We start from the raw sequence: 23,338 nt of genomic DNA on the forward strand, positions 1-23,338 counted from the left end.
AATATTACAACGGCTTTAGGTGTAAATATTGTGGACTATACGACTATATACACGACTGTATTTGGGATCGAATGAATGAAACTTCCCAAAGCAAGGCGTAACTCGAAATAGTCGTATGTCGAATATCTTGTGAATATAAAGTTAATAACCGATTTTGGATAGTCGATGTATTTGATATCGTGGATTTTATTTAAAACTATGTTCGATAATGTATTAATTTAACTCCAAAAACCGTTTACACGATTTAGATATTCAAGATCGGGTAATTGGGGAATCTCGGAATCTGCCAATCGTCGTAACTCGAGGGTGTCGTAACTCGGGAAACACTTGTAATTGCATAAGACAGTCGCAAAACACAAAATCTAAAATATTTAAATATAATAAAAATAATATTATGGAATAATAATAATTTTCCAAGTAAGCTTCTAAAACAGTAGATTTAATACAGGCGTCCCCCGAGTTACGACCCCCTCGAGTTACGACGATTTGCAGATACGACGATTTTGATTTTGACAGTTTTAAGTTGTCATTGACAAGAAATTGATGTATTTTTTTGAATTTATGGGCTGCTAACCGTTATACACACATTTCTAAAGATTCCACAACTTTCAGATTTTTAATATCTATATTGTGTACGGCTTTTGGAATATAATTATTACATTATCGAACTTTTTTTTAAATGAAATACACGATATCATTTATTTATCAACTCTTCAACTTCGGTTATAAACTTTATATTCATAGATATTCGATACACGACTATTTCGACTTACGCCTGGCTTTGGGACATTTTTTCGGTCCCAAATACAGTCGTATCTCGGTGGACTCCTGTATTCTTATGCCAAACATACACCAAACAAATCTAAAATATTTAAAAATAGTAAAAATAATATTATGGAATTATAATAATTTTGCATAAAAGCTTCATTAAAGTAGATTTAATATTCTTATGCCAAAAATACACGAACCGGAATTTCGCGAAATTCATCATTCCGTTCCTTTGCGGTAAGGAACAACTTCCGTACCTTACCGAAATATTGAAAAATTGCCCATCACTAGCGAAACCCCATTTCGCCACGCCGAACAGCACGATTCGAGTAACTCCGGAATTCGAGCACATTGAACGAATCAGCCTTTACTGTAAATTCGACGAAAATTTGTCAGGCAAACGAACAACACACACAGCTCACCCCGGAACGAAAATCCCAAGTGCAGTGATGTGATTTGATGGGAAGCTCGGTAAAAAGAAAGCAAAACTGCCGCAACGAAACGACCGACATTGCAGCCAGGACCGACCGAGTGATTTGCGTTTAGTTTTTTGCGTTAATGGGACTCGCCGTTTGTTGTGAAATGTGATAAGTGATGGATGGTTGGTTAATGTGCGTTCAAGGAACACGAGCCCCTTGTTACAAATGCGAAACACACAGAATAAAGGCAGTGCTTAAAATGCCCTCTGATTGCAGCTGCCGCACGACCTTCGTCTGTTTGCGTTGAAGTTACAGCACTGAAAAAAGAAACTATGCGTTCTGTTTTCGGCCATGCCAGAAGGTTACGACGGCAGCAGCACATAGGCGAGACGGGCGACGCGCAGGAAGGGTAGAGAGATGCATCATCAGATTTGCAACAAGGGACGGTCATCAAACGGGAAACCAACGAAAAAACAGTGTATCCCTTTAATGCATCGGTGAATATGATGCATTTGAAATGGTTGCTAGTGTAGAGGAACTGCACATTACACAGAGCAGAGAAAAACAAACCCACAAAGCTATACACAAAAGAACGATTGAAAAGTGCGTGGCCCTTCGTTATCTCAATTATGCGATTTGTGTCTAATTGACATTAACGATTGAAGCGCGCAGCAAATACCAGGGCAGCAGCGGGACATTCCTACTGAGGAGGGTGGATTTACGCTTTGAATCTGTTGTTGGGCTGTGCCTAACTTGAAAACGACCAAATCTAGTTCCGTAACGATACCCGAGTTTTGGGAGGCAATCCTTTCACGAGCAACAGATCCGCGCTGAGGAAGTATTGTCTGACTGGGCCGCCTATAGAGATTGCCATACGCCACTACGCGATAATGGAGTAAACAGAGCACAGAGACCGAGACCAAATCAATCATTATGGTGGTAGAAACGATGAATCACTAGCAGCAACACACCCTACCCACTAATCGAAGCAATCGTGCCAAGCGTCAACGACAACAAGGCGGAGGAAGGTGGTGGGGGTGGGCGAGGCAGGTAATCGCCGTGCATTCTAAAAGCGACTGAAAAGAACAATCCAAAAAGGAACGTATCCTGCCTGGTGGCACAGGTACGACAAAAAGGAAAAAGAAACTGCACGATTGGGCGACCCCTAAGGGCGACTTCGTAACTGCGGAAGCCCTCGGGAACGCATAAAAAACTATAGGTAAATTGGTGCACAGACGTCGCGACGACATTCTGATTGGGCGCTGTCCGTCGTCGAACGGCAGCGGCAAGCGGCGCCACCGTCGTGTATAGGTGTTGGTGCGTTACGCGTCCATACGACGGGGCGGGTGTATTGTTGAGCGTGTGTGTCGGGTCGTCTCAACAATAATTATCGACAAACTGGCTGGCTGGCAAAGGGGGCGAGAGCGCATGTAGCGAATGGATTTACATGATACGGCACAGGCATCAGCAGCAGCAGCGCGATCATCCACAGTGACCAGTTTTCAAACGGGGACGGCAAACGTAGCACAAGAGGGAAACAGCGGTAGTAATGGTGGTGGCGGTGGTTATAGTAGTCTAGTCAGAGGGTCTGCTACTGATTGTGGTTCGACTAGTGCTAATCGCAACACGCTCGAAGAACATCCGTACGAATCCAACAAATCGCACTATCGACCGATTCGCAGCTCGGTGGTACCGCGACGACTTCCAAGACAGCAGCGGCTAGGAAGTGGAGACAGTGCTGCTGGTGGTGGCGGTGGCGGTAGTGGTTCCAGAGATAAGCACCCTAGGGAAAGGTCCCACGAGGAAGCGAAGTCAGCAGGGAGCAGCAGTGCGCTGGAAATGACTACGACGACAATGGAAATGCTAACGACAGCAACAACAACCACGCCTGCGACGGGCAATTCGTCCTCGATTGCCAGTACGACAGCAGCCAGTGGAGGAGGTGGAAGTGGTGTTCCATTCAGCGCAGGTGCCAGCTTAGAGGAGATGATGCGAAGCACCATGCCAGTCGATTACAGTAATCTGTCCGGCGTTGGGCCCTTGCTGGAGGAGGTAGATGGTAATGTGACAACCGTGTCACAGCACAGCAATGATTCCATCGAACGGACCGCGCTGCCGGGCTCTTCGGGCCAAGCGCACGGCCACGCTCATCAGAAGGGCCATTCGCGAGGGAGCAGTGCGCCGCTGGCATACGATCGCATCACCACCAAGATTGCTTGCACGAAGGAACTGATTCGGAAGGAGCAGGAAGCGCGAGATTCCAATGTGAACGAGTATCTGAAGCTTGCAGCCAATGCAGACAAGCAGCAGCTCCAGCGCATCAAGGCAGTGTTCGAGAAAAAGAATCAAAAGAGCGCCAACAATATCTCGCAACTGCAAAAGAAGCTGGAATCGTACAACAAGCGATACAAGGACATGCAGCAAACGCAACAAAAGCAGGCACATCAACAACAGCAGCAGCAACAAACGCAGCAACAGCAGCAGCAACAACACGCTGCAGCTGCGGCGAGCTTGCTACTCCAGCAGCAGCAACAGCAGCAGCAGCAGCAGCAACAAGCGGTGCTGCTTGCGGGTGGCAGTCAAACGTTGCCGCCCAATCTGCAGCAGCTGGCAGTGGCGACAAATCAACAGCAGCAGCAGAGCTTCTTGCAGCCTCGCGAGATGCTGCGAGACGTAGGCCAGGGTCTAAGAAACGTCGGTGGCAACATCCGGCATGGTGTGACCGGTTTGTCGGCGACTGTGATTTCAAAGCCGCGGAAGTTCGCCCACCTCATACGGAACAAGTTTGGCAGTGCGGACAACATTAATCAGCTCACATCGACCTGGTACACCGGCAGCGCGGCTGACAGTGACCTTTCCGGAATGGACGTCGGGAGCGGTACGGAAGGGCAACAAACCACACCAAATGCAAGTGGGCCAGGTGGTGGTGGTGGTGGCGGAGGTGGACAGAGCAATCAACACAATACTAGCATAAGCGACAGTGAGGGACGACGGGCTGCTGGGACTACACCTGGGCAGGGTCACCACCATCAACACCAACAATTGCATGCCGTGTCTTCGGGCCATCGCCATCACGGTCCTGGGCCGGGGGGGAAGTACAGCGAACATGACAGTGAATGTAGCAGCGTCACTAGTGATAGCATACCGCTCGGGTCGGACAAACACCGATTAAGCTGCACTCAGCGGTGCGTCAATTACAAGGCCCTCAACGAGCTGCGGGAGGAGTACGGGAAGCTGAAAGAGCGGCTCGACCGGGTCGAGTTGGTCCAGAAGGAGGTGACGGAGCTTTCGATGGCGCTGGAGAACGAGCGGTACCGAGCGGACCGGCTGGAAGAGCAGATTAATGATCTGTCCGAGCTACACCAGAACGAGCGCGAGAATTTGAAGCAAGCGATCGCCGATCTGGAGGAAAAGGTGCAATACCAGAGCGATGAAAGGTTGCGAGACGTGAACGAAATTCTCGAAAACTGCCAGACCCGCATTTCCAAGATGGAGCAACTGTCGCAGCAGCAGTACGTTACGGTGGAAGGCATTTACAACTCAAATGCACGTGCCGTAGTGGTGAAGCTGATCAACGTCGTGCTGACCGTGCTGCAGGTGATCCTGCTCCTGGTGGCAACGGTAGCCGGGATCATAGTGCCATTTCTCAAAACGCGGCTGCGTGTGCTGACGACGCTTTTCTGCACACTCGTGCTAATAGCCATCGTGCGGCAATGGCCGGATGTACGGGACACCGGTGTGCATCTGATTCGGATCTTACGTAGTCAAGTCGTCAGCGAAACGTCGACCTAGTGAGCGATGAGAATCAGACGACGGTTTTAAAAAGTGGCTTTGCATTTTTAGGGAACGAACGCGACGGGAGAATATAAATTGGTGACCAAATTTGAATGCTCAGCTCAGATGTTGTACGTCCAAAAGTGTACGTACCAATCGGATCGCAGATCGCACGAACGAAAGGACATAACCAGGCTGGAGCGTAAATGCTATTTGCTCAAAAAGAAAAAAAAAACTATGCGGAAGAAGTCGTAGTTCATCAATGAACTATTCTCTACTATTAGCCAGATGTTAGTTGAACAAGAATCCATCCAAGAAATGCTCCACAAAAAAAAAACACAAATCCGTACACACCAGCGAATGATAAAGATCGTTAGTATTATTGCTGATAGATTAGAGGGAGAGATTCAATTTTGGCTCACCAAGTGCAATGCGGTGTAAGCGGGAGTGCTAGTGTGCGTGTGTGTATGTTAAAATTGGCCATATATTAGAGCACTTTGCAATCTTGATTCTTGCATAGAAAATAATTGTCCGTTCTTAACCTTTCGAAGCGAACAGTAGAAAATGCAATCAACTATTCATAGCAATTCCTACACTCTCAACCCTTTCAGAATGTTCCAAACATAACAGGCATTCGTAGAAAAAATATGAAAATCATTTGATGCAACACAACACGCGTCGCCAAAATGGTTATTGTTTTAAAATATTCTTCTGAGCAAATTCCTCTCGCAAAGCAAACTATCGCTAGCATCCAACATTGCAGGACATTTTTCGCAGGGAGAAAACGAAAGCAATCTTTTTTAGATGAAGCCATTAGATGATGTTTAAACTAGTAGTGTGTTTCGACAAAACAAAAACAAACCCATCTTTACGGTTTGACGAACGGTTGGCAATTGAATTGTATAACGACGGGTTTAACATCCCTTAGAAGAAAAAAAAACAGTTACCCGCAACTTCACAAGATCACGAAATGTCTCGAAGACGTAAAAAATAGAAATCGATAACAGGCTTTTTCCATGTATGTGTGTGTGTCTCAAACAGAAATGAAAATGCACCGCGTTTATCGTTGAAAGTTAAGAGAATGCCGCCTATCGGTAATTGTTATACGATAATATGTATGTTCTTATGCTATTGAGCTTCTTTTATGATTTCTTCTTTCTTCGATGGAAGCAATATTAAGTTATTACTTGTACGGGGTAGATACGAATACAACTATTCTTAGGAAAAAAACAAGCAAGAACTGTGAACAGTAATATATGGTAATCGACAATTGTTGGGCATAAAACGGGAAATTACATAATTATACCGGATACATAACATCGTGATTAGGTGGGTTGAATTTAAGAAACGCATAGATCAATATTGGCATACACGAAAGGCTAGGGACAACTCTTGGGATTTATAGTGTATAATCGTCGTGTTTAGTAGGAACCGTAGACAGCATATGAGAAGAAAACTAAGATGGAAAAGCAAATCTTCTGCCTGCCACTGAACGTAGAAACAGAGAAACAAATTAATCGAACCCGTAAATGTGCGTAAAATTATGCATTATGACCGAAACAACCGATGAACCATGCACGTTCATTGTACTATTTGCAAAAACGATAACAAATGCGAACGATCGATCCCCTGATTGGGCAGGCTAAATTATAAACAAACACACACACTTAAGGAAATGTTTCTAATTTCAATGTTCAAAGTAAACAGTAATGCAAGTAATCAACTATCGGGTGATATTTCCGAAATAACAATTTCTGACAAAGAATGAGGACAAGGCGCACCCTATTCACATGGGGGGCGGTTTGAATGTAGGGGCAGCCAAGCACAACATCAGCATTAGAAAATGTCTCTTCCTCCCTCTTTATCTTCTCTCTTTCTCTCTCTATTTATGTTTCTCACTCTAGAGATTCGAAAAATAAAGGAAAGATCGCAAAACAAACGAAAATCTGACGCGTTACTTCATTTCATTCTAATAATATCATGCATTGTACCGAAGGGGCATAATTAATCAGCGCCCGGCAGAAACGTTTCTCCATCAAACCCCCATACTCTGGTCTCTCTTCAGTTGTCGAATCAAACCCCCAATGATATTGCCGCCGTGCGTGTCAATGGTGCAGTTGTCCTGGAACAATTGAAGTAACACAACCTCATTCAGAAGCGACGCCTATGCTTACTTCATCGTTAATAATGACGTCAGCACTGATTTTGATAATAATTATGTACCTCACAGTTCATTGCCAAGTTTCTTGCCTGGGTCCGGTGAAGTCGTTATCCCTCCGCAAGAGCTTATCGCTTGTACCAGATCCAACGGTGCAATCTAATTCCATATGTTGTAGCATTCGCTTGAGACACACTTCACTTGCCACCTGAACAAAGTATTCCATTAGTTACTATGTAGCGAATGAGAGTAGCTTTGAGTGAAAAAAGGAACATGCAGCACATTTGTGCTATTTCTCCTCTCCACTAATTGTACTATTACCGGTTGTAGTCATGAATTGTGCACAATTTATGCTTCTCTTTTTCCCCACATGGTAATCTATTAAACAATTACATGGGTCGGAAATCGCTTTCTGTTTGATTACCATAGCCAAATCTCCTCGGGATATTTAAAACGTACAGTTTTACCAGTGTCCTAAGGTCAGGGGTATGTTTTGACTGCGGTATGATAGTGTCATACTTTTTTTAAAATCTTCCCAATGTTTGTTCATTGCGGCCAATAAAATAGTAAGAGCAAATGAAAAGCAAAATTGCTATAATCGAGATTTCAATCGAAAAAAATTTCCTTTTTTTATATTGCGAGAAAAGGTGCATCCTATTAAGTAAATTCAAGCTATGCACATTTACAGCAACCCTCGCCCTAACGAACGATTCTTTGATAAAGATTGTATTTTTTTGTACGTTTTTTAAAAAACGTCCAAACAAATAGGCAGCAACTTGGCAACACTGCCATTTTCGCCCGCTGCTTTGACAACACCCTTTGTTGCTGTCATTTGTCAAACGTCACAACAGAACGCAAAGAAGAAAAAGTCGTGGTGCTGTATTTTCCAAGCGTGAGTGTTTTAAGGAAAATACAGCTTTTCATCAATAGATTTTGGTTTTGGAAAAATACAGCTTCATTCCATTGCCATTGACGTGAACATATTTGTTTTTACACAGATTAAGTGTTTATAAAAGCTTTCAAAATGGCTATGTCCAAAACGACCAACACATACAATCGACAGAACTGGGAAGATTCGGTAAGCATTTTGTGTTTATGAAAAAAATGGGATTGTGACTGTTTTACTATTGCTATTTCTATGCTATTCTCTCGCAGGAATTTCCAATACTTTGCCAAACATGCCTTGGGGACAATCCGTATGTTCGTATGGTGAGTGTTGTGAGGAAGTGACGACACAATGTTTCCCCGCAATTAATTATCATTATTTTTTGTCATCGCATTTTTTGTTTTCTTTAGATTAAAGAACGCTACGGCAAAGAATGCAAGATCTGCACACGTCCATTCACCATCTTTCGTTGGTGTCCCGGAGCCAGGATGCGTTTCAAAAAGACAGAAATTTGCCAGACGTGTAGCAAGCTGAAGAACGTTTGTCAAACATGTCTGTTAGACCTGGAGTACGGCTTACCAACACAAGTGCGAGACGCTGCACTCAAGATACAGGATAAAATTCCAGAGAGTGACGTAAACAAAGAATTCTACATCCAAAACATTGAATCGCAACTGAAGGCGGGTGGCGATAATACGGTTGCCGCAGGAACAGTTGGCAAATCGCTAGCCGCAAGTGATATGCTGGCCAAACTAGCTCGTACCGCACCCTACTACAAGCGCAATCTACCTCATATTTGCTCGTTCTGGGTGAAGGGTGAATGTAAACGAGGCGAAGAGTGTCCCTACCGACATGACAAACCCGTTGAACCGGATGATCCATTATCGGAGCAAAACATTCGTGACCGGTACTATGGCCGAAATGATCCGGTTGCGGACAAGCTGATGAAACGCGCTGCTTCGATACCAACTCTTGACCCACCGGAAGACAAAACGATCACTACACTGTATGTAGGCAATCTGGGCGAGCACATCACTGAGGTCGACATACGGGATAATTTCTACCATTACGGTGAAATACGCTCGGTGTCACTAGTTCCCAGGCAGCAGTGCGCATTCGTCCAGTACACCAAACGTGCTGCAGCTGAATTGGCTGCCGAGAAAACATTTAACAAGCTTGTTCTTGGAGGAAAGAAGCTTACCATCAAGTGGGCCCACTCGCAAGCAAAATCGACCGCATACGCACAGAACTCCGCTCCTCGTGGTGGCGGGGGTAGCAGTCGAATCTTCGATCCCGTACCCGGTCTCCCAGGACAGCTTCCCATGCCACCCAATCCTACCGACTACTTTAACTTGCAAGCATCGGAAATGGCAGTTTTGCCACCAGGAATGAAGATACACCAGTTGCCACCCGGGCTGATTCCGGGGGCGCCAAGTTATGCTTCAATGTATCAGCAGCAGCAAGCTGGCGGTCCTTCAGGTATTCCACCACCGGCAGCTGGTCCAAGCACCAGCAGTGTTGGTAACAGCGGCGGTTCTGGACATGGTATGGTTCCGCCAGCAATGCAACAACAGCAACTACATTATCCGAGTCAGGATCCAGCTCGGTTAGGAGCTTTGAAAAAATAACTTATATCACTTTAACATGGTGATAATGTCTAGAGTAGTGTTGGGAAAAAGAGCACAATTAGGTGTGCTGTGCGCACACGCACGCACATCTCAGTGTGCGGTGCACATTTCGCACTGTGCGCGCTCTACGCACTGTGCGCGCACCCCGCACTGTGCGCGCACTCTGCACTGTGCGCGCACTCCGCACTGTGCGCGCACTCCGCACTGTGCGCGCACTCCGCACATTTCGCACAGTGCGAGCACACTTCGCACGGTGCGCGCACTTTTCGCACACTCCGCACAGTGCGAGCACAGTCCGGACTTTTCGCACACTTCGCACAGTGCGAGCACACTCCGCACTTTTCGCACACTTCGCACAGTGCAAGCTTCAATTGCTTCACTTTGCACTGTGCGAGCACACTTCGTACCATGGTGGTACGTACACAAAGACCACGACCACACGACCAATGTCAGCTTTTTCTCTTAGAGTTCATTTACTCAGCCATCGGGTTCGTCTAACAGTGGATGAACTTGGCGGACACCTGACCTCTTCGAATCCCGATCGAAAACCCGTTACACAAACACAAGGATACAACACACCCAGACAAAAATTTAAAGGCCCCGAAACACAATATCAACACAGCGGTCCATAGCCGAAGAAATTATCAGGAAAAATCGGCTGACATCAAGCACGCGTTTCTTGAAAACAACTATGAACTGTGAAGGTCGTAGGTAAACGACGCTCCAGTGGGTTGAGGTTTCTCTTGAATTTGGCTGAGATGAAACGTGTCTGTGCTTGTACTCGGAGCCACCGCTTTGCGATTGTGCAATAAAACAGACAGCTGGTTTCACGGGAAAACTGTTATTCGCGTCGCAGGCTTGCGATAGCAGCGCATGTTTTGATGCAAAAATTACAATTTTCACTCGGAGCCCTAGTCAAATTTTGTGATTAACTGAAGAGAAGACATGGGACAGGGCAAAAGGGGAGGGGGGGGGGGGGCGATGGGCATGTGTGTGGTATGAATGTGTGCAAGCGATTTATGGATCTTTGATTCGCCCCGACTTGAACTCGTAGCACCAACGGATCGGAGTCGCTAATGCTAACTGATGCTGATGCTTGAAGGCGGTTTGTCAAAATATGCTCAGTACCATACCACCTGACTTCCTGTAACATGGTACGAAGTGTGCTCGCACCGTACAAACTGAAGCACTGCACGAAATTTGCGAAACATGCTTGCACTGTGCGAAGTGTGCGAAAAGTGTGGAATGTGCTCGCACTGTGCGAAGTGTGCGAAAAGTCCGGACTGTTCTTGCACTGTGTGTAAAGTGCGCGCACTGTGCGGAGTGTGCTCGCACAGTATGAAGTGTGCTCATACTGTGCGAAAAGTGCGCGCACTGTGCGGAGTGTGCGAAAAGTGCCCGCACTGTGCGAAGTGTGCGAAAAGTGCGGATTGTGCTCGCACTGTGCGAAAAGTGCGAAGTGCGCGCACTGTGCGAAGTGTGCTCGCACAGTACAAAGTGTGCTGTGCAGTGCGCACAATGAGGTGTGCTGTGCGCACAGTGCGCACACGCGCACAATGCCCAACACTAGTCTAGAGTGCATGCATAGTAAACATTCAATAAATAATGCTAATATAGAAAAGCTAAATGAAACATAAAATTATTGAAAAAATTGAAGAGAAATTAGTTATTAAACTTTAGCAAGATTAATAGTAAACTTGTTGCAATGGTAAGGTTCTACTATTTGGCGTAACGGCCTACGCGTTCTTGCCGGTCTATACAGTCTTTCGAGACTGATTAGTAATTACAACGGAGCCGGACTGATTAGTAAGTACACGCAGTTTTTGCTACCGGACGACGGTCCATGAGAGGTTTGATTTTTAAGGCAATCTCCGGCACAAAATCGAAAGGTATACGTTGGATTTATGTATAAATTGTCCTATCGATTGCAACATAATTTTAAGGTATGATATAACAGCATACACCAGCTGTTATCACCTATGCATAGTATTGAGTCAACATTAATTCCGAAGCATGTTATATAACTATTTTAAAACTCGCTGTTCGAACGCCTTCATAAATTTTCCATATTAATGATGTCCCCATCATTAGCCTGTTTTGCAGTTGGCATTATTTACATTTTCTCATGATCATATAAAGAGCAAAAAAAAATCGTTGAAAACCGTATCCACCTACCTGTTCGCACTGCATCATATCGTAGAAAACCGTAAAGGTAGCTTTCCGTAATGCTGGTTCTGGAACAAGTGTTACCTCCAAGAACGGCCCTACCATCGACGGAATAAAGTGCAGTTTGTGCTCTCCAAGTTGCGCCCACATGCTCAATATTTGAAAGCCCATCATAACGCGCATATCGCCGTGAGTGCTCAACAGTTTGCGCCGTTTCGTCTCATGATACTGCTCGATCTGCAGTGACGGCTGAGTGAGGAAAATAACAGCAACGCTGAAGTACGACCACCACAGCTGTGAATCAAACGATTGAGGACCAAGGAACCGATACACGAGGGGTTTTGCCAGCTCCTCCAAAGTTCGCCGCAACACGTCATTGGCGGCCATTTTCATCACCAACCAGTCCTTTGAAAATATCATCCAGTCCTGTTCGAGGATGTCCTTGAAGATTGCAAGACACTGCTGGATAAAATCTTTGAGTTCCTTTCCTCCGACGACTGATCCTCCACCGGTTGGACTAATGCCAGTCTGTTGTCTATCCCACATACGTTGATAGTGTGACTCATCCAGCAGCTGCAGCAGACCTAGCTTTACCGCAAACAAGGAGCAAACGAGATTCTCGTTACCGCCATTGCTCAGTACATTAATAGTTTGCAGCAGTATGGGAAAGATGTTGGCAAATAAAGTATCCAGATCGTGATGGATGGCGTTCGATGGTTTCTCCCCAGATTTTGCTTTCGCTTCATACAACTTGATCAACACTTCGGCGAGAATTTCTGAGCACAATCGCAGTTCGTCCCGCCGAGCTAGATGAATGCGAAGATGCTTGCAGGCAATGTTTAAGATGACTGAACGTAGTTCGTCGTCTTCAAACAACTGCCCGGAAACCATATCCTTGATTGACTTCAGCTTCGCTTGTATCAAGGGCGGTTGAGCGTCCTTCGGAACAGCGTCCAGCATGGATTTTACTAGCGTTTCCAGCTCCGGACGGGTGATGATGGTACGTAGCTGCTCAAATACCACCCCTGCATTACTGAGCAGCGCTTCCTGTGTTGCTAGGATTTGTGTCGTACTTGGCACCGCAAGCATGCCATTCAGGGACAGGAATACGGAAAACAGATCATTCTTGAACTTATCCTCATATTGGCCCCCGGACGCATGGGCAAACAGTTTGCGCGATTGGATGATTAGTTTGAAAATAAACTCGAGCGAACTGAAACACTGCACGATCGGCTCAAGATTGTCGGTTGTTGTCAGCCAGTCGGCCAGATGTTGCACCGAAGAAAGCAGTCCTTGGTATACTAGCGGAGCAGCAAAATGATTGCGTATGTACGCGTCCATTACCGGTTTGAAGTGTTGAAATTTGCTGCTTTGCATCAAACTAAATATGTTGACTAGTACGTGAAACACAAGCCCCGAGTGAGGCGTGCTGTTACCATCATCGGTCGAAAATAGGGCGAACAGCGCGTCCAAAACATCCTGCAGGAATTTGATCAGTTCCTCATTGTGCAGTCGCAGCACGCGCTGCAACGAATCCTGTATACCCTCCGGTCTGTTGCGCCACTGAAGCAGTGACAGCAAGTCTCCATTTTGAGTCAATTTTGTTGAGCAAAGGATAGTGCGCACGTAAAAGGCTTCCTTCGAACTGCGATGGTACGGTGATGGTGAATCACCCTGCGCCTGCCGGTCACCAGCCGAACAGGGAAGCCGTAAATACACGTTCGGCTGTACCTTCAGAGCGTCTTCACACTTGTACACGTACAGCTCGTGAGCTCCATCGGCGATTGTCGCACCTCCCGGTTCCATAAGCCGCGCAAAACTAAACCCGAACAGTTTCGGGTCAGACTTGTCCCTCGTCGAGCAGCTACGAAACTCGAAACGAACATGCGCCTTACTGAACTTATCGATAGGCACAAACATCCGGATCGTTTCATTCCACGCCGGAGAGTTGTTATGGTAAAGCACCATCGATTTGTAGTATGCCTGCAACGGGCTTCCCGACGCGATCGCTATGCACTCCTGCACCATACGCCCGTTTTCATCCAGCACAAGCGCTGTGATTTCAATGTTCTTTGCCGTGCTGATACCAACGCGCTCGAACTCCCCCCTTTCTAGCGTTAGGAAGAGATCGTTGCGTACGTCTCCCGGCATGATAACATCCGGGAATCCTATTTTCTTGGTGATGGCTGTTCCCTGGAACAGGATTGGTTGTTCCAGTTTTGCTTGGCCGATTTCTCCGTGAAGAAGTTTCATCGAAACCACCAATCCATAATGGCTCTGGGTGCTAGCGTTGATCGGTTGAAATTTTCCACTCGCTTTCTTGATGATCAGCTCGTGCAACTGGTGGTAGTCTTTCTCCTCACACTGGAAAATCTTAAAGCTAAATTCCTTTTCCTCCGATTCTACACTATAATCAAACTGAGCGATTTCATTCAGAGGCAGCACTCCCACACCGTACGGTCGGCGGTAGGCATGCGTTGTAGTTGTCAGCTTGTCACCTTTCTTCACCGACTCCGAGTGCAGCATTTTACCAACGCGCATTACGTTTGCGATGAGATAGAGATCCTGATTCAGGTCAGACGATCCAAGATCGGTGAAAATAGTGCAGTTGTGGCTTGTTTCCACGTAGGTCGAAAACCCATCTCGTGCAATACGCACTAGAAAACGCTCCGAAAGCGCACGCATGCGGTTCGTGTTGCCATCGTACAGATAGAAGTATATTTCTGCATCGTCGCCTATCCGGTGTCCAAAATCACGCATGCAAAAGTACAGATGATGCGTATGTATTTTTTTGCCAGCTTTTCGTCGAAGTGTACCTCGATTCTGCAAGATGAATAGAAAAATGTAAGCTTCTACTATATTCGTAACGTAGCGGGTCATTTCCATTAATGATTACGTACCGATGCTGCCTTGGCATTTTCTGCACTATTCACGTGTACTTGATGAAGCGATACTATACCAATTTTCTGTGGGTCCACTGCCAGGGTGCCAGAACGAGGTACAAGATCTAATCCAAGTTTTCTGTAAACAAAATAAATATATTTTATAATGTAAAGCAACAACATTGTATAATACATATGTACATTATGTATTTTATCAGTTAAATTATAATTTATAATAATTCATAATTTTATAATAATTAATTTTATCAGTAAACGTATATTTTATCCAAAAACCAAGCTTGGAATGCGCGAATGGGTAATTACCATCAAATAATTCGTTGTTGTACTAAACAAAAGAGCAGAATCATTTTTAAAAGTTTTTTATGTTCCCGATCCAACATTCAGTAACCAAGATGTACTATGCAGCAAAGACTCAGCCTGTCTTGGGTTCAATCCCCGTATTGAGCGAGCCTTTTTCATACGCAAACATTACTATCCTGCTAATGTTTATATCATATTCTCTCAAATTCTTAAATTATTTTTATTTTCGAATTTCAAAATAATACGAAATAACCATACCACTATGGTCATAATTTGCCTTTCCTTCACGAGAATAATTAAGGAATTATGCACATATGAAATGAATCGTGCGATCTTAGATATAAAATCCAAATAAGAACAGTGGGTAATACACATATACCAATATGTATTAAATTTGAGTTAAATCAATGAATATGCTGTTAAAAATAAAGCAAATAAATATCAATTTTATGCATCCTAACGCAATCTTTTGTATCATCTACACAGATACAGATTCATAGAGACTGCATTATTATCACATCGAAGCCTATAACTGCAGAGAGGTTTCTTCCTGTGCGGGATGACCTCTCTATACCGATTGCGGCATGTTCACCTGAAGAGGCAACGAAAAGCTGCAAAAGCAACTGCCAACAACAAAACCCGATACAAAAACTGTGAGAACTAATAATGAGAAAAAAATGAAGCAATTTTAAAGAACATGATCGTCACATGATTCTTTTTACGACACTTCAACGTCGCATCTCTTACCCCTACCAGCATAAAACCACATCACCCCAATCGAGCCTATTTACTTCGGTTACGAGATTCCAGCAGCTTTCCATATTGCTTCAACATTTTTATGTGTATTTTCTGCTTTCACTCCCCGGGACAACATACGTTGACATCCCCGCACCGCATCTCGTCCGATCACACGGCTCTCGATCGACGCAAAAACATAAAACAAGTACGCAAAAGCATACGCGTACCTTTGCTCCTGTTACCAACCTCTGTTGACATGTGGTACGTACCCTAGGCACAACGTGGCAACGTTGCACACTCCCTCTCTGAGGCTCTGGATGTATAACGCTCAAGAAAGAAGCCCATAAAGAGAAATACCACACGTCAAATGCAGACGGCCGCACCACGAGGCTAAGATGATCAATTGAAGGGTAATAGGATGAGTGTGAGGTAAAAGCGGAAACCCTCCATTCAACGAACACGGCCCGTGGTCGCACCGTCTAGGTATATATGTATGTGTGCATGCCGTCGAAAGATGGCGATGGTTCGTCGCTAAGAGCGAGATGCAAGTGTACCTTGACGCAGTCTCCCAAGGAGGCTTTTAAAAGCTGTTGGAAAGATTTAACCTGTTCCAATACACTGACGAGCTTCCTCCAATGGCAGGGTACGCTGGCACCTTTCCAGGGTAACACAGAAGCTGGCACTCATCGCAACACGCATACATCTTTCTTAACAGCGGCCTCTCTTACGTGAGCGAAAGTTTCGTTAAAAGAATGAGTGCTGGACTTGAGTTCTTCCATCGATCCGACGATTTCCAGTGAGGGATGGAGTTTCCAGAGGGTTTGAAATTGATTCCACCAGTCAATTGTGCTACCAGAATTTGATTCATGATTTTCTCATATAAGCGGTTTTCAACCTTTTTGCAGCCCCTCCCCACCCATGAAGAGTGCTTGTAGGATTTCATTCCCCACTCACAAGTTCATGAGCGGGGGGAGAGCGTGGCAACCCTCATGGTATTTAGCAAAATTTTGATCAAAAATCGCCCCGTTAGTGGGAATTTCCTACCGGTTGAAAACCGCTATTACATATTGTCGTTTATGTTATTGATATTTTATTATCCCCAATTTCTATACCACAATCATGTGTATTTGTTATGGCTGTAAGATAATCGAATCTACACACGATGTTGTTGACAAATTTACAACATTTTTTTTAACAATGATACACAAATATCCGCCTGATATTTGCTTTTTTTGACGGTGTACCTATCATATATTGAAGCAAAATATCACTTCATCTAGTACAAAACCCTAGTGATCTATAAACCCTTCCAAATGGTTTATTTTGACGAAACTAGCATGATTCAGATAAGAAGAGAGAACGAGATGGAGAAATAATAAGAAGGACAGATGAAAAAAAGAATGGGCATAGAATCTGAGACTGCGAAAACCATTTGGCTCAGGGCTCGTTAGAAACCAATTTCGTGGTTGTTTTGGGCAGCTTCTGACAATGCTCCTGTGCCACGGTACAACATAAGCAACGAAAGCAAGGGTAGAAGCAAAAGTGCAAGAGGGCGGCGAACTCAAAACCAGAAGGCGAAACTGAGCGATCTTCAACCAGGGAGCCCATCTCATGCCGGCCGGCTGGTTCATTCTAGCCATCCCGACGATTGAAGTAGAAGAAGAACGTAAATGATGGGAAGTGAAATTAAAACCTTAATCTTTAACACAGCGCGCTATGCTGGTCCTCTTTCGCTTTCGTATTGTTGTCTTGCTTTTTGACTAGCGGATTATGCGCATGTATGGCTTACATTCGAACGAATTTGATGTAGAATACCAATCCCCCACGCACATGATAACTATGTAGAATCTCGGTGATTTTGCTTTGCATCCATTCATTACAGAATAGACGGCATCATATTGAGGGAACCACTAAAATTATTTCTTGTGCAGTCAGAAAAGTGCGGAGCTCGTAATAAGAGGAGGAAAAATAATCGAATAGTGCGCTAACACATTTTCTAGTAAACTGTTGGAGAACGTTTGGGGAAAAAATAAGCTTTTTAGTTCTGAAAATAATAACCATCCAGATCACATTTTTTCTTTAACTTTACACCGCTGCACGTAACATAGAAATTAGCTTCAAAATGATGCTAGCAGTTTGAATGTTCATAATAAATAAACATCACTTCATTTGCATACAATGCTCGTGGGACATAACCTGACATAGTGCAGTGATCTGATTATCTTCATCTAGTTTAGTTTCTTTGGCTTTGTATTGTAGACGATACAAGAACAATATTTTGATTCATCACCGTCTGCAGACTTGTTTTCGTTTTAATTACTACTACACTAAGCAATACAGCCAAAGCCGTTCCCTTTGAAAAATAATATTAGCTAGAATACCTATATTACACCTGTTTAAAATATAGTTTATGCTTTCAAAAATGTTTTTAATGTTTAAAATTGAATGCTTTGGTAGTCATTGAATGTGGTAACATAGTTTTGCACACACGTAAATTAGCAGAATAAAGTAGATTCGACGTGAAAATACTAATCCAATTACATAAAAAACACGCCACGATCTATTTTAATTTCTACGACCTAATCCTAGCCTGAGTAACTATCCTTGTACTCAATACCCTGATCAAGAGGAACACGTGTTTGGGCATTTTGACATTGTGTGATCATTTAATTTTCAATGCATGCAAAAACATTACCTCGTATTGCATCTAACATACCCATCACAATCGTATCATACATAACAAACAAATGATAAGAAATGTTGCTTTAAAAAAATGTATTGGAGTTCTCATCAAAATGAATGTCAACAAATATCTTATAACTAAATACAACCAACAAATTTTGATCACCTCAGTCAGTTTATCTGTTGCATGTATGCGAATGTATTGTTATTTCTTTATCAGCCTAGATGCTACAGATAACCAAGTGAACAGTGGTGTATGTGTATGAAACCCTCACCTACTCACAAAAACATTCAAAAGATTTACCTGTTCTTTAAACTGTCGCTATCGAGGCCACCCCATCGCGAACCAGCCTTACGCTGCTGTTCCAGGGGAACATAAAATGTCATAGCTTTGGGTTGCTATTAATTTGATCAAATTGAGGCATGTGCAAGCTCTTCTACGGTACAAGCAACCAAGTTTGTTTTGGTCCTTCGGGAGCATGATCTGTTCTATCACCACCAGTTCACATTAAGGTGTTTTGTACCATAAACACCTCATTGAAGCACGGAAATCGAACACACGCTAGAATCGACAGGCACTGCCAACAATGTGTCCATCACGCTTCAAATGCACCATCAATCGAACACTTAACTACTTCACTAACATGTGTAGCAAATATAAGCATCCATTGAAACCAAACAAAATCACTTCCGGCCGGAACTATGACAACGTTTCACTCACATCAACTTTATCGTGCACATCGGGAGTGCGTCGTTAAGTCACTGCGCAGCTGATTTGTGTTAGTAGTAAGTGTTGCTCCGTAGCGCCTTTCACGATGGCACATACAAGCCTCTTGTGGACCTCTCGAGTGGAAAGTGATAACTGATGTTACACATTGGCTAACTTTGTCGGGTAGCGTCAAACTGTGTGCACACGGCAACTAAGGCACGCGACCGCACACCATACAAGTACTATCAGCTCATTACTGACACATATCCATCCAACCAACAACAACGTCGATGACAATATCCCCCCGCCGGTCTGTGCTGTGAACCGTCTGTGCACGCGACCGATTTGTGAGACCCCTGACTCGTGAAAGAAAACTCTCACACGTGGAACAGGTGGAAGGCGGATGTGATGAAAATTGGATTGGAAAATCCACAAACAGAGAGCGCAAATATACCCATCTCGGCATACCCCAGTAATGCGCCCTACCAACCGTAGACTGTACGCTGGGTCGGTTAGTTGGTTGGTTTGTTGGACGATTTTCAGTCTTATTTTTTCTTCGCTATCGACGGCTATGCGACAGTACTGCCATTGTGTACAAAAGCTTTCACATTTATACTATTGACAATCATCCAAATTAGAATATTCCTCTATCTATGCTCTACTAATTGCCAGTAGCGGATTAACACTAATGGAGGCCCTAAGCGGTAAGACGAATATAGGCCATTCTGATGTGTCGAGCGAGGAATTTTATGAGGAATTCTAAACCAGAGAAGGACTACGAAGCAAATTTACATGTGAGGGGGGGGGGGGTTCCTTTTCTCGGGGTCCCACGCGGCAACCTAGTTTGCGTACTGCTTAACCAGTTCCTGCATATTGCGTTGTTTCAAGTAAATAAACTCTTTTAGAATTAAAAAAAACATACAAAAGTTTAGAAAAATCGCAGATTTTAGAACTGAAAAAAAACATGTTAATATAAAAATCGTAGTAGTTACAGCAACGTTCTATACATTTACTTCACACATAGACATCTTTTGGGCTCAACAACCGTTGTCGGTCAAGGCCTGCGTGCACCACTTGTGGGGTTGGCTTTCAGTGGCTTTTTGGATTACCCCTCATAGCAGGATAGTCAGTCTTATGTGTGGCGGCACGGTCTATTTGGGGCTTGAACCCATGACGGATATGTTGTTAAGTCGTACGAGTTGACGACTGTACCACGAGACCGGCTAGTAGACATTGTTATTGGAATATAAAAAATATAATAATGATAATGAAAAAAAAAGTCGTAGGTTCGTCATTCTTACTAACGTTAAAGTCGTTCGATTTACTACGAGCGTGAATGTTACTTTCGCTGTTTTTTTTTATAAATGTTTATGTATGAAATTGGAAAAACTGCATCGTGATGTTGATGTTGCACTCATGCTAAAAAAAAGCACACTGTTTAATAAATCATTCCAGATTTAATTTCTGTACACAGTATTGCTTTATGTTTTTTTTCTCACTTTTCATTCCTTGCTTCTATGGCACAAGTGGTAGCTGAAAAATGTTAAATGTGGATATGTTAAATACATTAAATTAACACCTCATACTGCATTACTACTGGGGCAAATGAAATGGGCGTACAAATTAACCCCATCAAAATGCCAAGCCAATGAAAGAGAAAAAGATAAAATAAACAGTTTTCCTTAACGAGTCCCTTAAGGAACAAGCTGCCAGTAGAATCACTGAAACCATCATCAGCATTACTGCATGGTCCATTTCAGTGAAAGGAAGCGAATGGAATACGAACACATTCGGTAGCCAAGCCAATTTAGGTGATGACTTGGTATGCCGCGGACAAAGTACTGGGTGAAATATACAGTTTGGTGTAAGTGTGGTAGGTAGTCGCTCGCTTCATCAAGCAGTGATACATCGTTTTCAAGGTGACTGTTAATGTGTCAGTATAACTGTTGCTTGAAACAAAACTTTAAAATTTTGAGCATTGCTACCATCATAACAAAAGCAAACCAAATTTATTTTAATCTTCAACCCCAAACAAGACAGTCAATCAGAAATAACCCAGTTAGTGCACAGACTGTTCGCTAAAATGACGCAAAATAATTAATATGTCATTTCGTACGTTACATGACGTTTTGATCTATGGCAGTTAAATTAATATATCGCCAAGAACAAAGCCTCTCTAAAACACACCTTTTATGGGTTTCAAGCCTGTAGCCTTGATGCTTTCCTTCGTTTTAAAAACAGTAGCGCATGATGAAGTATGGTACAGCTTTTTGCGAGAAAAGAAATAGCCAACAGAATCCCGACATAAAACGAATGAATGCCGTAGCGCGGTAGCTTTTAAACCGCCACAATTTCCTTCCAGGATGAAATAAAATGGAACGAGAAAGAGAATCGATGTACGAGGATCTCACCATATGCTGCAGTTCTTTGCTTCCTTCGCTGTACATGTACAGTCATCAATACCAAACCAAAGACAGCAGAAATAAAACCTCGTGAGAGCCTGTTGCTGCATTGCAAGCGATCGCTTCTGAAGCACCACAGAAGAGGTGGTAAAAGGTAATGGGGATAAGATATATCAGAAACAACCAGAAGATGGGAACTGGTTTTTCATGGTCCACGGTCGAGATGGGTTTCAACCAGCTTTTATAGCAGCGCAGCACAGTCAGGCACGAAATACTTTTCAGTATAGCGTACCGACATACCACGGAGCGCAGAAGAAGATCAAAACAAGTAATCTTGGGTTATTGAAGCAGATGGAAATTAGGCAGAATCAAGTTCAAGTTCTTCTTCGTCATCGACCATTCACATCTTCATCGATCTATACACCTATGGCAGACAATCCTCCATCCAACCGGGGATCTTCAAGAACTGAACCAAATGGATCGAAAAATGCTGCTAGCTGCAGTAATCAACATCGAAACGTTTTTAAGCCTGCACACACTAGGCGCGCCTGTGAAGACTAGCGATAAAGTTCCCTGTGTTTCTTATTCGACATCCTACTGCACTATGCATATACCACGAACACACATAATAGATATGCGAGTCACCCAACAACACCTAACCTTTGCGTACTTCCCTATGTAAGGTGGCGGACACACTCAACACTGATGCCGCACACATCGTCAAGCTCCAAACAACTTAATCAAAGTCAATAAACCCAAACGCTTCGAAAAAAAACCGCTCCTAACTTTGTTTTTCGATCCATCTGTGTGTTAGAAGAAGTGAACCGTTTCATTCTTCCAAGCACCTTTCAAACGTTTCTCTTTTGACTATTCTTCTTTTGACTTGCTGCTAGGATGCTTTACTGGTTGCGATGTTCTCTGTTAAGCTTGTAGGCACACACTGCATTGAGACATAAAAACACACCACCAACGTGCAAACAACGGCAATGGTTAATAAATAGACACAAATCTCTGGTACATAAGTAGAACCAACACTCAACATCGTTAAATTGTATACATAGTGTTTTTGAGATGTACGTGATTTACAGAAAATACAACAATCATAAATATTTACCACAGACAATCACCCCAAGTTAATTCATCAATCTAATTATACATCAAAATCACTCCATAAATTTCTAAAACAATAATCAAAACAGTGCGACGGGAATGGTGGAATGAATAAAACCATCATTTTACATGCAGCAGTAAATTTGCATTTGCAAGATAATGCACATTTTGATGGAGTACGCCATCAAACATTTGCATATACACGGTTGATCACGTTACAAATCATGTTAAATCGATACGTACTTCTATGAACAATTCATTGCAGTTGCTCAACGATTTCTGTTGTCCGTCAAATGGACGAACACCCAGCTGACTCTACGAAGACACGCACACAAGTTAACCGTTTAGTAACGCGGCTACGGGTTTGCATAAGAATCGCTCTTCCAGCATCCATTAACAGCCGCATGTCACGGTTTGCTACAACTTCAATGATAGCTCAAGGGTTCAAACGAGATCAAAATTAAGTCATGGACAACCACATTTCTGTCGCATTGGTTGGTGTACATAATCCGATTTGCGTGAAAATGTTTGAAGAAAATTTGAAGAAAGATGTTATGTTTGTTATGATGATTGTTTTATCGTCTATAAGTATTGCATAATACCCTTCTAAATGCACAAAAATCTTATTACATAATTATTGGTACATGGTAAATGTATCGTGAGGTTTTTACAGGGATTGGTTAAATATATAATAC

General features: G+C 43.6%; 3 protein-coding genes across 9 annotated transcripts in view; 2 read left to right on the top strand and 1 right to left on the bottom strand.

The window, feature by feature from the left end:
- The window catches only part of LOC1274653 (dedicator of cytokinesis protein 4), a 61,822-nt gene that overhangs the window by 6,064 nt on the left and 32,420 nt on the right, over positions 1-23,338 (bottom strand). For 6 of the 7 annotated variants that reach the window (XM_061648592.1, XM_061648594.1, XM_061648590.1 and 3 more), the window contains 2 exons: positions 14,700-14,820; positions 11,809-14,622 (listed from right to left, as the gene is read on the bottom strand). In XM_061648592.1, coding sequence (XP_061504576.1) covers positions 11,809-14,622; positions 14,700-14,820 — 2,935 coding nt within the window. Of the gene's footprint in view, positions 1-11,808; positions 14,623-14,699; positions 14,821-18,726; positions 19,270-23,338 lie in introns of those variants that run through there. The other variant, XM_061648596.1, reaches the window with a different exon arrangement.
- On the top strand, positions 1,144-6,906 carry LOC1274654 (transmembrane and coiled-coil domains protein 1). Its single transcript, XM_313806.6, has one exon. The coding sequence runs from the start codon at positions 2,625-2,627 to the stop codon at positions 4,977-4,979; it is 2,355 nt and encodes a 784-aa protein (XP_313806.6). The 5' UTR covers positions 1,144-2,624; the 3' UTR covers positions 4,980-6,906.
- Positions 7,931-9,669, top strand: LOC1274655 (pre-mRNA-splicing factor RBM22). The gene is made up of 3 exons (XM_313808.5): positions 7,931-8,197; positions 8,275-8,328; positions 8,416-9,669. Exons 1-3 carry the CDS (start codon positions 8,144-8,146, stop codon positions 9,631-9,633), a joined length of 1,326 nt encoding a protein of 441 aa, XP_313808.4. The 5' UTR covers positions 7,931-8,143; the 3' UTR covers positions 9,634-9,669.

Source organism: Anopheles gambiae, chromosome 2 (assembly GCF_943734735.2).
Source record: "Anopheles gambiae chromosome 2, idAnoGambNW_F1_1, whole genome shotgun sequence".
Lineage (NCBI taxonomy): Eukaryota > Metazoa > Arthropoda > Insecta > Diptera > Culicidae > Anopheles > Anopheles gambiae.

What these genes read in the sequence shown, in the direction of transcription:
- LOC1274654 (XM_313806.6), top strand. Translation starts at nt 2,625, where the DNA reads ATGGATTTACATGATACGGCACAGGCATCAGCAGCAGCAGCGCGATCA.
- LOC1274655 (XM_313808.5), top strand. Translation starts at nt 8,144, where the DNA reads ATGGCTATGTCCAAAACGACCAACACATACAATCGACAGAACTGGGAA. An exon ending in GACAGAACTGGGAAGATTCG is followed by an intron (nt 8,198 to 8,274) that starts GTAAGCATTTTG and finishes ATTCTCTCGCAG; the next exon opens with GAATTTCCAATACTTTGCCA. An exon ending in ACAATCCGTATGTTCGTATG is followed by an intron (nt 8,329 to 8,415) that starts GTGAGTGTTGTG and finishes TGTTTTCTTTAG; the next exon opens with ATTAAAGAACGCTACGGCAA.